The sequence below is a fragment of the Lissotriton helveticus genome, chromosome 1_1 (genome assembly GCF_964261635.1).
Source record: "Lissotriton helveticus chromosome 1_1, aLisHel1.1, whole genome shotgun sequence".
Classification (NCBI taxonomy): domain Eukaryota; kingdom Metazoa; phylum Chordata; class Amphibia; order Caudata; family Salamandridae; genus Lissotriton; species Lissotriton helveticus.
Genome location: NC_136057.1, coordinates 1,806,355,760 through 1,806,380,945, shown reverse-complemented (window position 1 = coordinate 1,806,380,945; position 25,186 = coordinate 1,806,355,760). Strand labels below are relative to the sequence as shown.

Genomic DNA, 25,186 nt, shown 5'->3' with positions numbered 1-25,186 from the left:
GCAAGGGAACTGGCGTCAGAAACCTGACAGTCCACCTGCTTCAAAAATACAGTGGGTGGATCGACAGTATGATTGTCAGGGTAATCCGCCAGGTTTGTAGTGGAGCACCCTGTCTGCCAAACTACAAATCAGACCATTACTATAATTTTAATATATACTGCTGTGGCACCAAAATAAATGTAGCTACACAATGAAAAAAAAAAAACCTTTCCAGTAAAGAGACCAACACTGATTGAGGATTACTGTCAGTCTGAATAACCACATAGGGCAATCCTTTTTAAAGAGAGGACAGTAACTAAGGGCCACATTTAACATATTTTCATGCAATGCGGCACAGCAAGACACCTTGCTGTGCGAAATGGAGAGGGCAGAAATGCACCATACCTATCAAGATATGGCACATTCCTGTACTCCTCCTGCGCTGGTACACAATCTGCAGCCAGGAGCTAATCCAGGCACCATTGTGCCATGGAGCAAGGTCGCCTAACTTCCAGGCACGATTGTTTTTGTGCAGAAAGGGGCACTTTCCTTCCCAGAAACACTCCCCAGAGGCATATTCCACTTTCTAAGTGGAGAAACACGGAAAAATAACGTTATTTCTCTTTGTTGCATCTGTAGTCGGCAGACGTTCAATTCTGATACATTCCCAGGTCTAACAGTGTTGATAAACATGGGAATGCTTCGGAATACATGGGTGAATGTGTACGAACACTCACACTCTGCCCATGTAACACCCCCATCATGCAGAGTAACGTAATGCATTGACTTGCGCTGCCTTGCATTATTCCAGATTCATCAAGCCAAGCAGGGCCACACAAGGTGGCCTTGTGATGCTTGGTAAATTTAATTCTAGGTTTTGCATAGCCTTGCATCCCCGTGTGTGGTACTATCTTGAATCCAGTGGCACAGCAAGCCTAAGTGGGAAATGTATGCTCAGACGTGGGTCACATGCCTGCTACATCACCGATTTCAAGCTAGCCTGGCTGATGAGGAGTGATGCCCTGAAAATGATCGCAGGACACTTGTTTTCTAGTCCAGGGAGGACCAGGCTTGACAGTTCGGGCTGGAATTTTCCCATGGGGAACAGGGTCAAGGCTGATTTGAATATGGCTGGTTCTAAACTGGAATGTTGTGGCAAGGAAAATAACAATGGATTAAACCCAGATATGTGACCAGGGGTGAATGTTGGAAAATGTTCAAGATTCCGTCCATCTTTTTGTCTTGCATTTTTACCCTAAGCAGGGAGGGTATACGTGAGACCTGTGCTTGCTACACCACCAGTTTCAAACTAGCTGGGCTGATATGGGGTGATGCCTTGAAGCCGGCAAAAGGATGCTTATTTTCCGGTCCAGGGAGGACCTGGCAAGGCAGTTTGGGCCAAAATGTTCCCATGAGGAACAGGGTCAAGGCTGATTTGCCTATAGATGGGTCCAAACTGAATGGCATTGAGAGCAAAATAATGATAGATTAAACCCAGATCTGTGACTGGGGGTGAATGTTTGAAAATGTTAAACATTCCATCTATCATATTTTAGTGTTGCACATAATATTTGTTTGCATATATGGAGGCATGTGTGTGTCTGTGTGTGTGTGTGTGCGTGTGTGTGTGTGTGTGTGTGTGTGTGTGTGTGGGTGCGTGCGCACACATATGTCTGCACCTCATAAAATGTCCACACCGTCACAACAAGTTTTTGATGTAATAATAATACATTGAATAAATTATTCCCAATCACATGCCACAGGGGTAATGTCAGTGGCGTAGCAAGAAGGGGGTGGAGGATAGCAGGCTGCCCCAGGCGGCATGAGTTTTGGGGGTGGCAGCCTCCCTCCCCTCTCTTACTTGCAGCCGCCGTGGGGCAGCAGGGACAGGAATCACTGGCAAACCCCCCCACTCTTACATGCAACCACTGGCAGCAGACTCAAGGGCCGCCACAGGTGGCAAAAGGTCTTACTACACCACTGAAAAGGGGGGCCCTCGGCCCCCTCGCTAGCATGGCAGTGCGGCGCCCCCCTCTCCCCTTGCCTCCCGGTGGTGGGGGCGTGACCTCCCGGCATCCAGTGATGACGCAGGGGTGTGCGCCGCACCACCGGTTGGCTGGCGCCCGACCCCTGACCCGGAAGGCGTTGTGCAGACTTCCGGGCCGGGGGGGTGGGCTGCTCGGGGGCGGGAGGAGGGGGCGTGCCGCCCCCTCCCCGCGATCCAAGGAATAAAGGAGGGGGGAGCGCTCAGGTAGCCCCTTGTCGCCTGGACGCTCCCCCACACTGGTCGTGCCCCGCGCTCGGGGCTTCCTAATTTTCTGTCTTTATTTTCCTGCTACAGGTGGTGCAGACATCGAGCCAAGACGGGGTCAAGAAGATCGCGATGGCGCCCGGAGATGCACGGCGGCAGGAGAGGCGGTTTCAATTCCCGGTGGTGCTCGGAGGCTACGAAGGCCATCGGCGCGGGTCCTCGGCTGTCGGGAGGACAAGGAGGATAGAGGAGCTGTGGAGCGGGGCTGAGGAATGTGCGCAGGAGCACTCGGCAGTCGCATAGGTAGGCGGGTGGTGCACCGCTCGAGTCACTAGAATTGGGAGTGGTGTGACTGTAATGGTAGTCGGGGCTTAACACCGTCTAAGTAGGACCCCCTTAAGTGCAAGTTACTTGGCGCCGATGCGATGCAGCTCGATTTAAAGAGCTTGGGTGTGTGTTCCTTGTGTAAGCAACTTGTGCTCAAGTAAAGCCTCTGATACCAGATAGCTTTGGATCGTGTTCGCGCTATATAAAACTCAGGAAACAGATATGACCCACTGTTGCAGTTAAGACAGGCCAGCGTGGTGTTCATTTAGAAGGAGGTACTTCTTCTATCACATTACTTGTCTGGTTGCATCAAATTGAGCCACTAGGAGTCTGCTTTTGCACGTTTTTGAAAAGAAATGCAAGTCTAACCGCAAGTGTATTTTGATTGATTTCGACCTTTAAATCATTGCCCCGAAAACGTAACTTCACGCAGCACACCATGAGTGTTGTGTTCCTAATTTGTGAATTTGCTGACATTGAATTAATGTCTTATTTGTAATGTACTATTTGATAATTTGTTCGTTTTTTCATCAACGCGTGAATGACGATGAATACCTTAATGATGGTAACATCCCTTGCAGCTGCTAAGCTCTATTTCTTAAGCAGGGTCTGTAAAAAAGCGCTTAGTCATTCCGGACCTCTAGGCGGCAGATAATTCCTTCTATAGGGTGCAAGTAAAATCTAAAAATAATCTTGACATTCTTTGAAAACAATTTCCTTTTCTGCGGTATAAATCAATACTCCCTTTGCACTCGATACTGTATAGGGGAGACATGGGTAGATAAAGTGATTGCCCAAGCATCACATATTTTAGTCACGTGGAAGGGGAGAGGATGTGGTCTAACGGTTAGCGCGGCCGACTTTGGGGCTGGGAGACCAGGTTCGAGCCTCTTATCGAGCCATAAAAATGTATACATGACTTACTTTGGTGTTAAATAAATAGATATTTAAAAAATACAACAGGTGCATTAAATCACTGAGCTATCCTTTCATCTAGTGGGCATTGGACACATTTCTACTTTTCAGGACAGGAGCTCACTATTTGATCAGTCGTGAATGTGTCTCCTGTTTTTTTTTTTTTTGCTACTATTTAATTTAATTCCTTCTTTTTCTCACGTTTCGTATTGCATTGAAAGGGACAACCATATTAGGGCGCAAAGATTTTTCAGAGGAGAGAATTTATGCCACCATGGCCTGCGTGGCGTTTGTTCTTGTGCTTGAGTATGTAGCACATTTTGCGGTATTATACATCAGATTGTACGTTGTTTTTCTCTTGTGGGCTGCACGCTGGTCACTTTTCCGCCTGTGCACTTTTGGCGACCTATGTATTTTGTTTGCTCGCATTTGTCGCTTTTACCTCACGTAACTTAACGTCTGCTTTTGTAATCTGCTCTCGTGTAATGTTCTCATCATGTATCAATTTTGTTCCTATCGTGGAGCGCTCTGAAGCCTTCGGGTAAAGTTCGCGTTATATGTAAAGGCATAAATAAGTAAATAAATACACTGCCATTCCACGCGCAATGCGGCCCGGGTTAGGATCGCATTAGGGTAGACAGCGGGCCAATAACGTCACCATTCGCACAATACAGCGAGAATAGAGAGTCATTGTAAAGCACATCTTTCAAATGCGTGATGTTAGGCCCTGGCATGAGTCTGGGATATGAACTCCTAACATTTAGAGATGACTTGCGCACAGTACTGATGTTCGGTTTAGGCAAAGGTAAATTAAATATTGCATAATAGTGTCTCATTTCTCTAATGAACACTAATGGTACACTTGGCTAGCCACAACACGGTCAGTGCTTGAAACAAAACACAAACTTTCTGCTCAGCAGAGGATCCGAGACTCACCCTACGCTCGGCTCATCTTAGTACACACTTCCCACATGCTCTCAAATGTAAGGAGAGCACCCCCACAGACTTGAACAATCTTATCCGCAGTAGGATCTCCAGCTCCAGGGCTTTAAGTGGGCCGGGGCGTAGCACCGACAGTGGAGACGGGTCTCTATCGGGCTCTGTTTTGTGCCCTGGCATAGGTGCGCTGTTTTTCCAGACTGCAGGGACAAGCAGGCACTTCGAGGTGCCTGTGCGCACACTGCTCACTTCTCATTAGGGGAGAAGTGATGGCATGACGTCATGCCAGGTGAACGTTGTGGGGGAAGGGAAATCCTGTAAAGAGAGTCAATTTTTCTATGTTTTCCCTTCTCTTTTTTGTATATTGGCGCAAAGAATTAAAAAATGAGTGTAATGACATGCCTTTCGGAGCATTGATCCCTTGATAGATAAATTTTCCCCGTCCTGTGAAAACACTTCCCTGGCTCGGAGTTCCCAGATTATAAGGAGATCATAGCCATTCACTGGTCTGGGAAGGTAAATCAGAGTCGGGCATATTGCAAACCCTTTTAAAAGGAGGCATCGTGGGCATAAATGTTTTGTACCCAATGTGTAATGTGTTTACCAGTCAACCTGGCCATCAGCAAAGTGCGGGCGCATAACTAATGATGCAGTAGTCATCGAGTGGTACAATGTGTGCTCCAGACTGCAGGCTATGATCCTGATCTATGGGTGGGGACTGTCATTTAGCCCCCCCCCCCTTCTCATCAATATGGGAATAACGTTCTGCTGTGGATTCTTAGTTTATTGGCTTTTAGAAACAGCAGCAGCAGCGAGTTATGCATTACGGAATGCAACGAATCTGAGCGAAGAGCTCTGTCTTGTCTGCATGGCTTACATTTTCTTTGTAGTGGAACTCCTTTTTCTTGAGAGGCCCGGTAGATGGTGCAGAATGCCTTCAACATTGATCTAGCCAGATCAGGTAGCCATTGAGGTGCTTGTGGGAGTGGTGTCATTTGCTCTTGGGGGAAAATTATGTGAGCATAGTGTGAGAAGGTGGCCTGGCATATGCGGTCCACAATTCTAGAGGGCACATTGCACCAGTCTAAACGACCCGTATTGATGGTAGGTCAAAGACTACCTTATTGGAAAGCTATCCTAGTGGTAGCTGTGTATAGCAGCCTTCAGGCTACGGCTTGGAGGGACGTAAATCATCCTGTGTTACCAGTCTACAATTTCATGAGTAAGTAGACGAAAGGAGAACCACATCAGGTATATGTAAAATATATGTATTTGTTCTAAACACATCCCTCTAGTCCCTTTTTGAGGCTAGAGGCAAAAGAGGACAGTCAGTAAACTTATTTAACACACGGTAAGGTAGCGCAATATACGTTGAGCCCTAGGGGCGTACCAAACCAGATATCAAGAAAGGGGTATAAGAACCTCGATTGGCAGACAGAGCAGCATTATCTGCTAGGGCTACCAGGAATCACCCAAGGTAGTGACGCATGGAGACTCGTGCATAGAAACAGCTTTTATCTCACAAGTTCATCATTCTAGGACTACTATCGAAGGAATCAACCGAACTGATAGTTACAACAAGTGTGGCAACTTCTCAAAACTACTGACCTCTTTCTTGGGGTCCTGATATTCCTACACACCATGACCAAAGTTGTGCTACCTTCAAAGGTATCCCTTAGGCAGTGGGGGGCCGGTGTCTAAAGCCCTAGGCTCCATGTCCTGGTAGGGGTTTTTTGTATTGACAGTAAGTAATAATGGAGGGGCTATGGCATTCACTGTAGCCTACAGGCCTATTCCTAGCGCATGGTTATACATGTGTAACAAACTATGCTATGGTGACCACTCGCAGCAGCGAATAATGAGGAAAATACATCTGGGGTTAATCTCAGCTAAGGCTTGGCATCTGAGGACGATGAATGCAGACACGTGTGGGGCAGCTTTTGTTAGGAAGCCAGATACCTTACCTAACCATACAGCACTATCGCACGGCATTTCACACTGTCTATTGTCCTGAATTAATCATGGATGGGCTATTACATTCACTGTGGACTACAGGTCTAAGCTTGCAGGTTGGATAGAAAGCATCCGGGGGCAGACCTTAGCTAAGGCTTAGAGTATGACAGCAACATAATACGGGCATGTGTACTGTATCTGTGGTCCGGAGGCCAGAAGCATTAATCGTCTGTGTTTGTTTTCCTTTTTATGTCTGACCGGTCCTATGGTTGTTACCTGGGAAGGGCTACACACCACGACTACAAGAGGTGGACAGCCAAGAGGATCGTTACACCTGGATTGCGAGTGTCAGAGAAAAGCATCAGGTGTGATGAACGGCCATTTCAATGGTTAAAGCTGTGCCGGCGGTTTCGCAAACCTGTCACGCAGGGGAGGAATTCGCCACGGGGCGTTAAGGCACTACAGCCGCTCAACACAAGCGACAAGAAGACCAACGGACATCGGTGACTTGGTTTGTGGGCCACTCTTATGTGAAGCGCGCTAAACATGTTTTGTCTTTCAAGTCAAAGTAGGAAAAGGGCGGAGCACAAGGGGTTTTCTGTTTTCTTCTTGGGAGGGGGGGCTTATGCCGCAGCCAGTTCAGTAGCTATTTTCGGGAACTCTTATCTCAGCAGCCCGTCCCCCCGTCAGTGGTGATACTTCACCCGGGGGAGAATGATTTGGCCAAACTAAGTAGGCACATCCTTATTGAGGAAATCATCTCCGCTGCGGGGTGGGTGGACAGGATATGCCCGGGTTGCACTGTAGTTTTGTCGCAACTTATACCTCGGTTGCAGTGGCGATGGGGGGACTCGGACAAGGCGTTGAATCACTCGGTAAAGAGGATCAACACGCAATTGGACAAATTATTCCGAGCCCCCCCGGTTGCAGACATCCCTCATGGGTGTGTTTGGGGGGAACATTTCTACCTGCGGGACGGGGTACACTTGACTGAGGCAGGGAACGTCCTGTGGTCTAATAACACATTGGTGTGGCTAGAGGGATTGGCGAGGCGGGTATGACCTTTCTTAGGAGTAGGAAGGGGGGAGGCCAGATCGTTGGGTAACAATGCTGGCCTGTGGCGGTAAGGTCATGACCGGTGAGCAGCTATTTTAAGGTCTGAGGGGGGCGGCATCATCCTTTGGAGGTGTCCGCCCAGGAGGAGGGGTCACTGGCCCCTCCTAGAACTTCAGGGGCAGGTGTAACTGGTGCTGCAAAGGGGCGCGGGTAGGAGAGTCACGCTGTCCTCAGGCTGGTAGCCACCCCGCGCGTACTCATGACGTCAGCGAATGGCGCGAGTAAGGGCCCTCCTTCAGTGGGTAAATGGAGTTCACGGAGTGGACCGAGTAATTAACGGGCTCGGCTGCGCATGCGCACCTGCGGTAAGGGCGCATAGTGGGACCTGACACCGGTTAGCGACCTCGCCATATGGCCAGTAATGTTAGTATGCAAAAGTTTCAGAGGAGGATGTTAGATTCGGTTAGGAAACAAGCTGTATTAGAATATTGTTAAGGTTAGCCTATCATACTGGTTGATATGATTGGATCTAATGTCCCTGAATGTTTTGCATAAAACTGTATCTTTTGTTTAATAATTTTTATTATTTTGTATCTTAATATATACGGCCGGGGGGTCTTGGGATCCCCCGCCTTCCAAAGACAATTATGTTTCGTGTCAATGTGTTCTGGGTTGATGTGGGTTCACAGGGAGGGGGCGGCAGCCGTCACTGACCATGTGGATAATGCACATAATTGATAAGTTGTGCACCCAAGTAGAGGCACAAGGTTGTATGCAGAGTGCATTTCTTAAAGTCACAGACTTCAAACGTGACTTTCAAAATGCTTCTAATACATGATTTGAAGGTGTACATTAGTTTTAACACATAACTTTTTTACTTTCCATCCCGCATTATTTTTAGGTCGAGCTTCAGCGGCAGCGCGCATGCCCTGCTTGCTCTGCGAGGCATGAACTGTTACAGTATTGGAGACAAGCTGCCCTCACTCTCCGCCCATATTTTTCATTGGCTTCTGTCTTTGTATTTCATAAATTCTGTCTTCTGATTGATTATGAGGCTTGTAAAACCTGCCTTTTTTTGGCCATGTCATCATTTGTACCCTCCCATGTCTATTGGCCCCTTTACTTCGAGTGTTACACTGTACGGTACGTGTTATTTAGAGCACTATTTTTTTCTGTGCCTTCTCAGCACCTCCCTGCCCCCCTCCCGTTGTCCTTGCCTTCTCCCCCCCTTCCCTCACCTGCAGTCCCGTTGCCCGTGACCTCTTTCACCTCCCCGCACTCCCGTTGTCTGTGCCTTTTCGCACCCCTGCACCCCCCACCCACACTCCCGCTGTCCGTGCCTTCTCTACTCCCTGACCCCCACCTGCTCGCACACCCGTTTGCAATACAATAGGTCTTGCTTGTTTAGATACGTTCGGCTGCCAGCACATGTGGTGGACATTTCTTTTGCACTTTGTATTTGCACCGTACACAGTACGTAGTGTGAGTACTGGGACAGCACTCGGCACTTAAGGTTGCTTCGTGCTGGTTGGGAATGGTGTTTTGGTGGGAACGAAAAAAAACCTGAATTCAGCACCAACCCATCGTTGCAATGCTGTACAGAACAAAATATGTGGAGAGAAAGGACCGCCTTTTGGCCACATTGGACTATGGGGACTTTGGTCAAGAGTGTGGTTTTGCACACGAAAAGGTGCAGTTGTTTTCAGAGTGCAATCCCCGGGCTTAGCGTTAAACGTTTTTTATTTGTTCTTTTCGACTGTTAATTTCGCAACTTGCATTTTGTGCAAAAAAACTTTAGGAGCATCGTTCTCCAGCCTTTCATGGCCTGCGCTTTGGATCCTCATGTTTGACAAACCCCTTCAGCAACAGATGCCTCTGTACCACATCCGGTTTCAGTTATTTTGTAGCTGCGCGGTCTGTGCTCCTGCTCTTGTTAATATGTAACGTTTATCAACTGGCTCTTGATTTAGGGATTACCGAAGACGTCTCTCAGGTGACGATAAGCACTTTAGCTCTGATGCTGAGTTTTTGTTACAGACATTTTGTCATTTTTCCAAACTTATAGAAAACGTCTGTGAAATTCCTAACTACTATTATTATTTTTTATGTCTGGTTTGATAGTACATTAATGTATTTACTCTTTGTTAATAACTGTAAAAGTACATAGCTAGAGTTTTGGCCAGAGATTTCCTCATTTCATGCTAGTTGCTTGGTGTTCCATTCCACCCCATACGGAGTGCTTGCATTTAATGCAAGGGGGACTATTTTACAACTTTAAAGTACACACAAGATAATATATATTTTTAGTTCACCAAGCTCTTTAATGTTTTTTAGCCTTTCACAGAATTAGTACCAGCCACAGGAATTTTAAGGGAGGAAAACATTGTGGGAGTGGATGTTTTGCATAAAATCATCGTAAAAAAAGAAGTGGAGAAGAGAAACCCGAAATGGAACAAATTGATGTGTTAGGGGGAGGCAGGCTTTGCATACAGTAAGTGACCCCCTCTTGTTTTAACAGGGAACGTTGATTCTGAATAGTTTGATTTTGCTTCTCTTGTTTGCTGTTGCTGGTCTTTGTAGTGAATAACTCATGCACTCCTGCTGCCCTAAAATACTGGATGTAAAAATACTTAGCTGTCCTTTTTCATAACATTACCTAATTTATTTATCCAGTGAACTTTCCCTTTGCACTGTTCTCTATGCCTCTGCACCACTGCTCTCTACGCATCTGCACTCTATGCCAATATGCTCTACTCTGCACTATGCTATGCACTGTAATTTATGCCACTGCATTCCTCACCACTCTGCTCTAAGCTGCTGCACTCAATGCCACTCTACTCTACTGCACTCTATTCTTCTCTGCTCCACCGTAAGTCAGTGCACTTTACGTCCCTCTACTTTGCACCATTCTCCTGTCACTGCAGTCTACCCCGCTGCACTGTACACCACTCTTCTCTATACCTCTGCACTCTACGCCCCTGCGCTGAACTTCATGCCGCTACACTCTATGCCTTTGCATTTTACTTCAGTCGACACAACTCTGCCAATCCACACAGTGCCCCTCTACCTACTACACACAATGCCACCCTAGTCTACCCCACTTAACTCTACAACACACCATTCTACTCCATGCGGCTGTACAACAAGCTAGAAGACATTGCTAAAGCCAATACTGCTCGCATAGACAAACCTTTTGACTTTGCCAATGCTTGTTCTCTAAAGCAGTGTTTCCCAGAGTGGGTCACGACCCAGTGCTTCACATATTTTGCTTATTCTTTCTTGATTTGCGTTTACTTTTCTTTCTCCAACTACAAAGTTAGATGAGTTTTTAAAGTGAATTATGACAATTTTGCTGGAGTACAGGGAGTGTGAAAGGAAAGGCTATAGGCTGTTGTTTTTTTTTTGCAACATACAACAAAATGCAAATAACTGTAAAGGAAATGTATGCTTTCAGCAGTTAGGAAAGCAAAATAGAAGTCAATTTTTGTAATTCCGAAGTGTGCCAGAGAGAGAAATGAAATGACAATGCGCTACCACATGATGCTTACGTACATTAAAAATGTGTGCAGCCGCATGTACAATACAGGTAGGGGGGTTACAAACAGTATCGGCTCCTGGAGGGAATGCTTTGAAGCGGGGTGGGGGAGGGGCAGGCTGGGGGGTAGTAAACTCCGGATTAAGGCAGAGCAGAGTTCAGTAACTAAATACATAAATAAAACGAATAACATTGCACGCGCTGCAACGCCAAACCGGCGATGCAGTGCGCAATGTAATTCGTTTTATTTATTTATTTAGTTACTGAACTCCGTTCGGAATTAATCTGGAGTTTACTACCTCCCAGCCTGCCCCTCCCCCGCCCCATTCCACCACCCCGCAGCATTCCCTCTAGGAACCGCTACTGGTTACAAAAGATTATCGTTCTAAAAAGTGGTTTGTGGTTTTTACAAGTTCTGAAGGCGCACCCGGCGCATAGCGGAGGGGTGCCCTTAGTCGCGATACGGGCAGGAGCAGCCAAAGTTGGAGAGTTGTCCTTCATCGGTGTTGCCACAATGGAGGGGTCGCACCCATGACATCATCGGAGGGCGCCAAAGGGGGGCAGCAGCTTATAAGGCCCCGCAAGCGAGAGATCGGCCTCTTTTTCCCTCCACCGAGCTCCAGGATCCATCACATCGAATTCGCACAACCATCCACCCACCCTGGCAAGAAGGCAGAATGTGGCGGAATTTCCTGCAGCAGAAATGGGGACTACCCCAAATGTGGACTGATTTACTGGACTTTCCCCTTGGAAGGGTTTTTTTATAAATGTGGGCACTGGGCAGGCAGGAGGGGGGACTGACCTGCTGGTGGTTCTGGACCTTTCTGCCCTACCCCGGGATGCCGAAAATTGAACCTTTTGGGGGATGTTGCCTAGTGGTAGGTATCCCCTGGCAGGGATGGACCACGATGCGGTGCCCTGAAAGTTATTAATAAATGTATACCCTTGGTTGAAGGTGAGGGCGATGGATAAGGTAAAGGGGCCTGCTGGCACTTGCCATTAACCTTTCGGAAATGTTCCTTGGTAGAGGAAGGTCGAGATACTGATGTGTTGCTTACACAATCGATGAACTGTTCATCTGCCCTATATCCTGCTTCTGAAACAATTATGTATGATCTGGCTGATCTTATGAACGGTGTTCTCATAACAATGTATGCTGTACTATGACGAAGGTTGTCACTTATCATTTCACAATGAGTTGTGTCTATGTGATTAAAAGGCTAAGCCCTTGGTTAAACCACAGTAATGACTTTTGTCCATCTCCTTGGGAGTGATGCAGTGTGGCGCAGTGAGTGGCACGTGTGAGGCACTATGGAAGCACTGCTCAAAAGTACAAAATCCAAATTTACGTTTGTTTCACTTAGTTAAAACCCTAACAATTTTGCTAATTAAGCAATTATGATTTGTTATGCTGTATAGCCATCATGGCAATGAGTGAAACATCATTTGACTAATTACTTGCTAGTATGCACATATTTTTTATGGATACGTAAGCACAAAATCACACATGACATAAACAACAGCTACTTGCATTCTTTCCTTTACCATGCTCTCGTATTGGGATTTTTTGCCCACATGAAAAGTTTTGTGTGCAATAAGCATAGCGTTAAATTCTGGAAATGATGCTGTCAATTAAATTTAATCCAGAACTATTTTTATTTACCTATTAAACCGCTGCTTTTGGGGGCAAATGCAACTAAATTATTTAAATTACTCAATAGGACATGGTGTTTTTGCAGAACCGTTTTCCGTCAACTTAATGTTTTGTGAGGGTGGGCACCTAGGGTGGATGTGTGCTCTCCTGCGCTACAAGTAAGGTACCTGCCTGTAGGGGTGATTGCATAGTAGTGCACTATTTACGCTTCTCTATTTAAAATGCAGAATAGCACTCAAAGTTGCACTCCCTATCTTTATAACGGTGTGTATAGTTGGGTATGAATATAGAAAAACAAGTGACATTATGATATAAAATCTTGGGATTTGTGACTTTCAAGACAATGTGAACTGCTAGCCAATCATATGAAGAACTCTGGCCTGTGTGAGGAGGCTGAAGGGGACAACTGACATTTTGCTTGGCTGGTTTCATACCCAGATTGACGAAAAATGATTTTTTCCTGGAGTACTATTGGACTGACGTGTACACTTTGTCAGAGTTTTACATAGAAAAATACAAGCATATATATAACAAATACAGGAACATAGCCATTTGGTATGAGCTGTTTCCTTGAATTTTTGGGTCATCCAGTGGTTAAAGAGCACCATCTGTACTAGTGGGTTATGTTATTTGCCACTTGAAGCGCAGGCCTCGCACGTTGTTGCAAACCAACCGGGTATTCAAGTTACTCCCTTTGTATGTTTTACTTAAATATAGCATGTTACATCGCATGCTATTACATTGCATTCCTTTACAACGTGGTTGTTACAACGACCGCGTTGTTTGAACGCGATACCTTTACAACATGAGTCACTAGATCGACTTGCTGTATGGGGCTCTCTGGACTTAGGAATAGTATAATTTACTATTCCAACTCCAGCCTGTGCAACAGTAAGGAAGGTATTGGAATAGTAAATCATACTATTCCTCATGTTAGAGCGCCCCCCACAGCAAGTGGATCTAATGACTTGCGTTGTAAAGGCATCGCGTTCACACAACACTGTCATTGTAACAACCATGTTGTAAAGGAACCGCGATGTAATTCCTGCGTTGTAAACGCTGCCTTCCGTTTTACACTGTATTGAGTGCTAGAAGGAACATACAACTTGATCCTAGGCAAAGGTAATGGCCTGGGGAACATGATATGGTCAAGTTATTATCTTTCTTTGGAAATTGTTGTTGATCAAGCAAAGGTGGTAAATATGACTGTCACATTAGCATTCAAGATTTGAAGCTGCAGGTAAATAATATATGGGTCTGAAAACGAGAATTAGTAGTTTCTGTGGCCATGTCTTCAGACTTGTTAATGCCCCTTCGATATATAAAAAATTCAGGGTCCCCCAAGAATGATACACATTTTTTTCACAATTATGTGATAAAACTGGGAACTTGAAACATATATATTAGTTCAAACAATGCAGTTATGCATAGTTATATCCTTTTTGAATAATGCTGTCAAATATTTTGCCAATATTCTATTGGCTGCCAGATCTCTCTAAACTAAAGTTTCATCTGAAATGGAGGAACCCCTTAGAAGTTTATTTGGAGCCCCTCCCCTCTAATAACACTGACTCACAGCCAGGATATAAGTGCCACAACATGTTATAATTGCCCACTACAGAGGAGTGCCTCACTGCCACTCTGTTTTTTCCAATAAAACTCTGGGGCAGATCTACAAGGACTGGTGCATCCCTGCATATTATCAGGGATGCACCAGTAGAGATGCGACACGTAGGAATACCCTTGCGCCACCACGAATGCGTTGCATTTACAATGCAAGGCACCGTGGCACAAGGATAGTCAGAAGCATGTTGCATCTTCTGGATTAATGGCAGCGCATTGCCGGAGTTGTGTCGCAAGCGTGATGCAACGGCAATGTAAGGATGAAGCAAGGGGCTTGTAAATCTGTTCGACTGTTTTCACCATGATGATCCTTTTGACGAGTGTCTGATCCCTTTGTACCATGTCCGAACTGAGCTTGTGGTGAGATCTGGGAGTGTTTGAGGGTATTTAGACATGAAAGGATAGTCACTATAGTGTTCATTTTAATGTATATCCTAATTATTCAATTATTTTTCATGGAGCTCTCGTATTACTTTGGTTATTATTTTTGAGAGATTAATAGTTATTTTAGATGGCCTATCTTACTCTACCTTAATTTAATTATTATGAATAATGCATTATTTTAGCCATGAAATAGTGTTTGGTGCTGTAATCCCCAACTAGCGGTGTGCTTTCATATTCAGTTAAAGCAGTGTTGGGGGTCACTCGCAGGGCAGCAGTGCCAGATTGATGCTTGTCTGTGGTAAATTGTAGTAGATTTTTCTGTGACTTGGATGGGATTTATTTTAAGTCTTGCCTTGGCAGCGCTTGCGCTGTCTTTTCGAGGCATGCTGTGTTCAGGATATGCAAAAAAAGAAGAGATGAGGGACGGAATGCTGAATTAATCAAACATTCACCCCCAGTCACAGATGTGGGTTAAATCCATCATTAATTTCGCATGCCATTCCAGTTAAGACCCAGCCATATACAAATCAGTAATGACCCTGTTACCCATGAGAACAGTCCAGCCCAAACTGCCAGGCCAGGTATTCCGTGGACCAGAAATTAGCATACTGGGACGGGTTTCTCAGTAACACCCCTCATCAGCCATGCTAGCTTGAATCTGGTGGTGTAGCGAGCACTGGACCCACGTCTGGGCATACCCTTCCCACTTAGGGCAACAAATGCAAAAAGAACAGATGATAGACGGAATGCTGAATTAATCAAACATTTAACTCCAGTCACAGATCTGGGTTAAATCCATCATTTTTTTTCCTTGCCACGCCATTCCAGTTTACACCCAGCCATATGCAAATCAGTCTTGGCCCTGTGTCCCATGGGCTTTGAGCTCCGCCCATTGCCAGCCAATGTCTTTAATTGGCTCTTGTGACTGTCTTTTGTAAATGCTTTTTTTTCCTTGCATTAGTTTTGCCTAGAAGTCCCTCCTTTTCTACTCTTAAAACCTCCCATAAGAACTGCCCCTTTTACATGTGCTTTTACTCTGTGTTTTATTTACATGATTCTGAGCACTATTTTCTTAATAAGCTGGCATTGCAGGAACAAAGCTACCACTTCCGAATGCACTTCCCCGACCCTAAGGGTATTTTTAATGTATTTTATTTGTTTAGGTGCAGCACGTTATGCCATGCTTTATCTTGAATGATGTTATATATTCGAATGAGGTAGTCGTGGCCCCAATTGGGAAAATGACGTACCTCAAAAATGAAGCGTTGGATTTAATCAAATTTTGTGTGAATCAATAGTATACACATTTTCAGTCAGTTTGAGGTGCTTTCAGCTCTAATCACCCACTACCATAGATGATAATTACCCATTAGAAACTAATGTGTATGCATATGTACAAAAAATAGAGCTCTTTTTAGCACTCTCAGAAAAAAGTACAACTATCCCAATTGTAGTAGACAGATGTAGTCAAAAACAATTGCATATTGAACGTAATTTTGTAGGAATAGTTCAGAGCTGACCAATACTTTCCTTTCTCACAATATAAATAGTCACAAAAGTCCATATATTCAGTGTTCAACTTGTTGGTTTTATTATTTTAGTATTCCCAGGAAGGATTTTGCCAACATGTGTTTCGTCTAAACATAGAGTTTTTCAAGGCGATTTACAAGTCAGAGGTCCAGACATATCTGATAAGTATAGTCTCGCAACAAAGTTTTAAGATGATTGTTCCAACAGTCCACAAATATAGAGTAAATATTTTCGGTATTGAACACTGAATATATGTACCTGTGTGACTATTTATATTGTGAGAAAGGATATCATTTTACAGCTCTGAACTATTCCTACAAAATTATGTTCAATATACAATTGTTGTTGACTACATATATGCACTACAATTGGGATATTTGTACTTTTTTTCTGAGAGTGCTGAAATAAGCTCTATTTTTTGTACTTAACTTGAATTATGGCAACCGTGCCTTTCTTTTGTTTGACCGGCACGCTTTATTTTTTAGTTGCAGCTTTGGCTTGTCCAACCCCATTTTTAAAAGAACGAACTTAAAACATTCTTTTACTCTGGCGCTGCATCTCTTTAATTTCAGCCGGACACACTGTTTGTTTCTTTTGTTCCAGCGTGGCATGTTTGCTTGCAGAAACTTATCAAATGGTATTTTTTATTTACTTCATTTCATCTCTGAGCATGATCCTTCACAGGGTACAATGAGGTACCTTATGTGGCCAAAAGGTGTCCCAAGGGACACCTATTGATAACCTGAGGTACTGATCCCTTTCACTGTTTCTTGCACAGTAAATAAATGTTGCTGTACCCAGAATAATGTGCTGCACAGCTAAATACTTATAAGGTTCCAAAAGCGAGACTTATTGCATTGAAAACGCTTGCTTAGATTATTTGTACAAACTTTTCCTGACTCCTTGGTTTCCAATATGCTATTTTCCCTTTCTTTATTAAAAGTATCCCATTCCTTCATTCATAAATACATTTATAATCCTTATCCTACCCATCCCTCCCTCACTGCCTCTCCTTCTTTTCAAATCAAATTAGTTTTAGTGATTTAGATCTAGTCAGAGAACAACGAAATATGCAGTCATAAATAATTACTTAAAAGAGTCATATGATAATAACACAATTCCATATTTGTTTCCTGGTAATACATGGATAAAAACGCTTTGAAATGTATATACAAGTCATAGCACACAAATTCATCAGGAGTGACTTTGCTAAATCAATCAGATCATTAGTTCCAAACACGCTATATTTAAAAGACAAATGTTTTAGAAAACGATTCCTCCCATCAAGCACTGTTTTACAGGGTCAGACGAATAGCACGTGTTTTGCTTTGGAGCCCACTCTTGCAAACATCACGTTCCAGGCATACCTTTTGATCCGACCAATGCTTTTTAAAGTTGTTTGCCCCTTTTTGCAAATATCCTTGTTCCTGAGGGGCCAAGTGTCAATAAATCATATGTCCTAGTCGTTAATCTTATTTTTAGCACATAAAACGAAACTACATGTTCCAGAATGCAATGTGTCATTGCTTAGCAAAAGCCAGTACTAGCCAAACAAAAGTCCCAAATAACAAGCAGCCACTTCTTTCAATTTTACTTCCCTCCGCCGATGTATGTATGTTTCCCATTCTGTACTCCCTCTTCCTTAAATACCCTTTTTGCAACGTTATGTTTTTCTCACCGTCACTCCACACAGCAGAATTCGGGACAACCTTCATCCTTCCTTCGGAGGGTGTGAGTCGAGGTCACTTTTGGGCAGCGGACCGGTATACCAACTCTGTACTCCTCCAACAGATGTTTTTTTTTTATCTCACACAGATTCTGCTGGGGGCGCACAGGCGCCGTATTCCGGCTGCTGGTTGCTCTCTTCCCTCACAGCATCTAAGGGAAGCCAGCGGTCCAGCGTGCCTTAACCCTGAGCAGAGGCATTGTGTCGTCACGACTCGCTTGTGACGCGCTATTACAGGCGTGTTAGGTGGCGTACAGGCGTAGGGGACTCGCTTGTGATGCATTATTACAGGCATTGTGACATCATTTTCTTATTACGGGAGAGTTATAACCACAAAAACACCTGTAAATTATCGCAATTGCTAGGGGAAACGAGATTCACATGGCCCTTGTCCTATATATTATTGTGTGTGGTGCCTAATCTTCACAACACATGCATGGTGCAGACAACACTCATTGGCTGAAAGCGGTTCTCTTCCGGCAGACTTACCCGAGCAAAGTATTCAGGGAGATTTTTGAAATCCGCCTGCAGAATGTTCCCAAGAAAGGGCAGGGAGGTGGGTCCGGGTGGGTAGCGGCTCCAACTCCTCCGACGCTTCATGAAGTCATAAAGCAGAACAAAGACGCTGAAGAAGAGAGCCAGCATCGTCAGGAAGGTACCCGAGGGCAGGAGGGACCAGGGTGCAGAGAGCAGACCCATGCTTGCTACCTCTAACTCGCTATCAAAAGTGCACTTTCTGTTTCTTCTTTCCACCCTCCCCGTCCTCTTGTAGTGCTTACTTATTAAATTGTATTACCTGACTCCCACATTTCTATCTCTTTCTTTGCCTCTTTTCCTAGCTCCGCCCAATTACATTCCGTTTCTACCTATCAGCTCCCTCTCTCTCCAGTCCGATCTGCCTCTCTCTGTCTCCCCCTCCCTCCCTCTCATTAGATTCTCCAGGCGGCAGTCATGTGTTCATTTGGACAGACGACCTTCCGTTCCCATTGGCCACTAAAGGTAGTGTAAACAGCCTGAATCAGTAAAAGTTTATGGCACACCTGGCGTTGCCGAGCCAGTCAGTGACAAAACAAATAGGCTCGACTTTTGCATAATGTCTGAACATATCGAAATCTATCACACATAAATGCAAATAGAGCAATACACCCACAAATATTAATCCATACACAGACAACCCACCAACAGACATCCGCAAACAGATGGCATGAGTCAAATACCTACAGATTTCCATGCACACAGACAATATAAGGCCTGTAAGCACCCATGCATGCCTATCACCCAATGTATAATCACACTGACTAATTTCTCAACAGGAATCCATGCAAACAGACCAATACCCAGAGACCTGCACAGCACACAAACACACATAGAGAAGTATACTGACTGACACATGCACGGTCCTAAATTTATGTGTAGTCAGGCCACACAAGCAGGCTCACATCGAAAGATCGGGGGGCAGGGGCGTAGCTAGAGCTTGTGGCGCCCGGGGCTATCCCTCAGATTGCCGCCCCTGGGGAGAGGGGTGAGGGGGGGGGGGGGGGACGGAGGGGTGCTGGGGAAAAAGCACTGAGAGACACGTAGTATCTCCGCTAATAGTTACCTCGATCATGCAAGTTACATGCACAATACATGACACGGTCCAATGCTACACAGTTTAATACACTGGTGACCGGCAGTACAAAGAAGAACACACTGACTGCCACCCTGCAGGATTTCAGGAAGGGCCTAAAAACATGGTTATTCAATTAACGTCCCTCATCAGCAGCACCACCCCCACCCCCCAGTGCCTAGATACCCTCACAGGTGATAAGTAGCGCTATGCAAATCCTGTTTGTTTGATTGATTGACACCCGATTTCCACACATCGCTTGTGCGCTATATTAGATTTATCTGTAAAACTGTATGTCTTTGCAAGTTAAGTGAGCCCTTCAATGGAGATTGTGCTGTCTATGAATGACAATGCGCGAACACACCATGCTTTAATGATATATGTACAACATTGTGAGTTCAGTGATGAAGTATTGATGGCAGCGACACCACTCTGAAAATTATTCGAGTACCACTGGGTGTTCCCAATCCTTGGTTATTTCACTTGGTTATTACCTTCTCTGAAAATGCTCTGACGTCATCCTGAACATTTCTTTGTAAATATGTATGATTATTACTTGAAATAATTTCTCACATTTTTTTTGTAAAAAAAAGAACTGTAGAGTACTTTGTCATCTGCTTGTGGTATAACATTTTAAATAAAGAAATAAAAACGTAGAAATGACCAGCATTTGCAGGGTTCTATACTTTATGGAATGTTCTCCGAAACCCCACTGTACAACCGGCGACCATGTCTACGTTTCTAAAGTTGCAGGGTAATGCCTGCAATGTTCAGCTCATGGTTTGTGCACGTGGAGGGGCGCAGCTGGCACCGGATGTACAGCTAACAGCAGGCCGGGCATAAAGGAAGGGAGAGTTAGTCACATCTTAACTAGGGAATGGCGGAGTGAAAAAGGTGGGAGTGGCACACCCCCGCCCCCACCTTCCCGCCAGTCTTCTGCCGCGGTTGGGAAGGCTTTGACTGCTTGATCTGCCATATGTCCCTCTTCTCTCTCTGCTGTACTCTCACACAGGATGAAGAGCCCACTAGTCTCCCTTATGCTACCGATCCTCAACCTCATCCATCAGTCAGCTTGCTCAGGCCTAGTCCAAAAATACTCCCCCCTCACCACCATAGCTGCCAAGGTTTCAGAATGCTATTTGTGACACTTTCATAATTTCAGTGTGATTATGAGTGGCATTTCCACAAATATGAGTGATATTTTATAGCAAGCAAATTAAGCAATGAAGACAAGGGAAACCTATAAATATTAGACATTACACCCATTTAAGCACAGCTGCTAATGTTTCAAATTGCTTGTGTGTGAAATTTTTATAGATTCAGTGGATTTATGAGAGATATTCAGTGAATAAATGTGTGACACTTAAAGTGACTCTTTCTTGCAACCAAAATTATGCAATGAAGTCCATGGAAACAGACAAAAATCGGAAATCACACTCATTTCTGCAACAAGAAAGTTAAACTCTGCAGCAGATGCTTTTAAAGCTATTATTTAATTTTTAAATAATCAGCACCCTCCACCCCGACCTCAGCTCCAGGTGCGGCTGAACCACAAGTAAGAAAGGGATCTCTGTCACAAAAGCAGAAACCCACTGAGCTATCCACATACAATACAGTTCTGTAATGGTGGCAGACTTTCCTTATATCAGGCATATTAACCCTTGGCAATAGTTATGGTGAGAGTGAAAACTGCCAGTAGAGAAAACTGTAACCTCTCTCCAGTGGGAACATTAATCACAGGACTTATCAGTGACTTCCACTTAGCAAGTCTCTTAGTGGTGCAACATTAAAGCCTTTTGCTTTGTACTGTCAAGCAGTATTAAATCCTTTGAACTAATAAATGGGCAAAACCTATTATTTTAATGAATCCAAACTACTGCATTAGATGGCCCTGCATTTACAGCACAGACAAACAACTCTAGTGTGCACGTTTGTAGCATGGCGCTATGCTGTGCTGGAGCCCCCTCCTCATTCTCGTAATAAAGTATTTTAACTGTCAGCAGCAGTAAATTAGTATATTAAAATGTGATTTACCAAGACCCTTGATGGAATTATCCACTTGGAGGAGCTGCTGGTGTGGCATCGTTGGTCTGTCTTTTCTTGAGAGTCAACGAGCGAGCCTGATGCACTATGAGACTTATCCTGTAGTGGTGAGTCCGGGCACAAGTTAGGCTTTGCATGGGCAGGGCAGGGCACAGGAACAGCACATGGCGAGGTCGGAAGGAGGTGAGCAGGTGATCGGTTCTCGAACACCGGCCTCGCTCTTTAACTCTCAGACATGCAGACGTGCTGCAGAACAGCAAGGAATTCCTGTGTGCCCGACTGGCGTGCAGTAAATTGAACATCGTGCCACAGCTTGGGCCCACCGGACATGTCTCCTCTCCCAACCAACAGTGTTTCCACGTGGGACCTGGCGGTACCCGGGGAACATCTACAGAAAGCAGGTTTGGCGCTTCTTTAAAGAGCTTTCTGATATAACAGAGAAAGCCTTATTTAAAAACAATATCTTCGGCTCGAATTCACGCTAATATGTTCTGCTCAAGAAGATATAGTGGGCCAACGACGCACAGTTCTACTTTAGCTGCATACTGAACAAACATCGTATGCAGGTCAGGGGAACAGTGTGACACTCTGGTCGGTCTCCCCCCACACCCCCACCCCGCACTGTCCGATGGTCCGGATTTGGGTCTGGACATGCTTTTTGCTACAATCCTGAAGGAGGATTCTGGGTTCACTGGAACAATTCTAAACAGGGCAGCGCAGCTAAGCCGCCTGCTGAGGCCGCACCACCACTCTACTGCAGCAGCTTGGTCCGGACTGGCCATGAGTCACCAATGCACGTCGGGCGGCGGCTCCCAAAAAGAGTTACCACTTAAACTATGCCACGAGTCAGTGTCAGCCCTGGCTTTTTCAAACAGTTTAAAAAAATATCTGATTACATCTCACTGGTAAAAGAAAAGATAACAGGCTGGCTCACCGGAATCTGAACTTTTCTGCAGTACATCGGTGTTCTACAGAGGGCACGCACGCACCTCACGTTTGCACTTGGCTGCAACGGTCTTGGGCACTTCGGCCCGGTGACGTCAGGCGTAGCTGTAGGGTGACCCGGTCGCGACTCGCGCATGCACCACACCACCACTACTATGCTTGGTGGTGCGTGCGCGCAGCAATTGCCAGCAGGTGGGCTAAGCTTGCTTTCATTTTAAATGGGGGCGTTGCGCCGGCCTTTATAATTTATTTGGGGACACTCACTGAGTGTCCCCAAATAAATTATAAAGGCCGCCACGCGCGCGCCGCCCCCGAAACAGTGCCGCCTTGGGCGGTCCGCCCCCCTCACCCCCCCTAGCTACGCGGGTGTCGGGGGGCAGACAGTGAGAGGGAAAGACAAACAGAAGGATGCAGACTTCTTGTTCACTCAGTATTTAGTTCCCGTGCAGAGACAATCAAATTGTAGTGGAAAAAACACGGAGTATCAAACCCCATTCAATGTGTGGCCTCTATATGGAGAAATCACTGGTATATGGCTTTTTTTGCTTCAATCGCCATGTTCATCAAATCCCAGTCCTCTTTGGGTTGATCAGATGTGAGGAACAATAAAGTGCTCTCTGCATGTTCACTCCATCTTTGGCCTCTGTGATACATTCGCTCGCATTATCCTGGCAGAAAATCAGTAAATATGGAGAAGATCAGACAACTCTCCCACCTCACGAACAGATGCTATTGTCCTATGTGCCCCCCTCGGAACAAAGACTGAGCTAGGCAGAGCGTGACCTAGCGCGCGCCGCCATTATGGCGGTCGCCCCGGGCACCGGGGGGAATGAGGAGGTGGGAATTCGAGCTCCATCTGATGACGTGGCCCCCCACCCCCAACAAACAACCAATACAGGCGTCGGCATGGCCGTGAACCGGAAGCACAAAAGTGCTTCCGGTTCACACAAACACCGAACGCTCAGGTAGGCCGGTTTAGACCAGCCTACCCTGTGCCCCCCCTTTAAAAAGGGGCAGTGGGAGCAGGAACAGTCTCTTGTTCCCCTCACGCCCACCAAGAATGGCACCCGGACCATCAGCGGCCCGTAATTTCTTTCCCCACACACCATCCCCTAGGGCAGGCAGTTTTTGAGTGTGCGTTACAGTAATAAGTGTTCTTTGCTTAATTTCCCATTGCAGGTATCTCTGGTGATATGTTCAAAGTAAATTGTGATGAGTTTGATAATTTTGTAATAAAAGTGTGATTATATGATGATTTTCAGTCACAAGTAATTTTAACCCCTTGTCTGCGGGGCACATTCCCCCGCTGTGCTGGAGGGCAGGGGGGGCCGCGTACAGCGCCCCGGTGCTCATGACGAGGTCAGCTCGTCATGAGCTATGGCGCTCCGGTGCTCATGACGAGCTGAGCTCGTCATGGTCACACACGTTCCCATGGAACATTCAGCACAGCAGGGGAATCAGCCCAGCGTGCGAGCGTTCCACGGGACGGGCGCGGTCATGACGAGCTCAGCTCGTCATGAGCACCGGAGCGCCGTAGCTCATGACGAGCTGAGCTCGTAATGAGCACCCAAGGGGTTAAAGGGAATGCGTTTGTTAATGTGTAATAAAGTATCAGTACAATGTCATGATAATAAGTGACGTTGATAGGTCTTTTATTGCAGGAATTTTATCGCATTTTAGTAGTGTGTCCCTGGTCAGCGGTAAGATCATGATTGGTAAGCATATTCTGCGGCCCGTAGGCCAGCACCAGGTAACTTCAGGGGCAGTGACAGCCGGTCAGTAGGCTGTCGGAGTGAGGGGGCCAGGGGAGTCATTCTTTCCAGTAGGCCTGTAGCCACCCTCGCATGCGCATCAGGGCGCAAGTATGCAGAATTGCAGCCCCTGTTATGGAGTTTAAGGCTCAGGGCATAGGGGGCCCAGGGGAAAGTATCCGTCTGCCAAGCTGTACCTCCTACGCAAGCTTACTCCGGTGGAGTAGTATTTGTAGTTTACCGAGATCTAGGACTGTCAGTCATTGACCTTGCCGTAGGCTCTAGAGGGGACAGGCAGAAAGTAAAGCATATCAATTTTTAGTTTACGGTAGGAGTGGAGTTTGTATTAGAGCATGTTAAGGTTAGACAAGAGCCATGTATCTATCAATGTATCCGTATTTTCTGCGTAAAGTGTACATAATGTAAAATAATAATTCAATGTTTTTTAATATGTAATAAATACGGTCACTCCCCCTAATCCAAAACAGTGTGGTTTGAAATGCTTGCCTGGGGGAGGGAGGGAGCACCCATCCATCCAAGGGCGGATTTTGGGTTTTTACGGTACAAGGTGACTTAGGCAAGTACCAGGCCATATACTCTGGAGCTCAGACTTTGAACTCTGTGAAGTAACCAAAAGAAGACAGTGGCGCTATACACAACTTGCAAATAAATGACGCCTGCCCTCCACAGTACTCTTACTTGCATACATTCTATGCATACACCGATCAGGAGGATGAACGTTCTCTTACATTGCTCCTAAAGCGTGAAACAACCTCCCACTCCACATCAGAGCCTCCTCCTCCTCTCTTCTTGAATTTCACAAGAAGCTGAAGACCTATCTTTTAAATGAACCAAGCTACCATAGGCAGGACTAGGCACACACACCTGCTCAGTGCCAGCCAGGATAGCATGGTGGATGATAGTGCACTTTACAAATACAAACAACATTACAGAACATAACATTGT

The 25,186-nt window shown here is 45.5% G+C and overlaps 1 protein-coding gene across 3 annotated transcripts in view; it reads right to left on the bottom strand.

The window, feature by feature from the left end:
- LOC144753030 (cytochrome P450 2D15-like) overlaps positions 1-18,670 on the bottom strand; it is a 298,908-nt gene extending 280,238 nt beyond the window's left edge. For 2 of the 3 annotated variants that reach the window (XM_078640834.1, XM_078640846.1), the window contains exon 1: positions 18,362-18,670. In XM_078640834.1, the coding sequence (XP_078496960.1) occupies positions 18,362-18,571 (210 nt within the window). In that variant the 5' untranslated portion in view covers positions 18,572-18,670. Of the gene's footprint in view, positions 1-17,824; positions 18,082-18,361 lie in introns of those variants that run through there. The other variant, XM_078640840.1, reaches the window with a different exon arrangement.
- Positions 18,671-25,186: the final 6,516 nt, after the last annotated feature.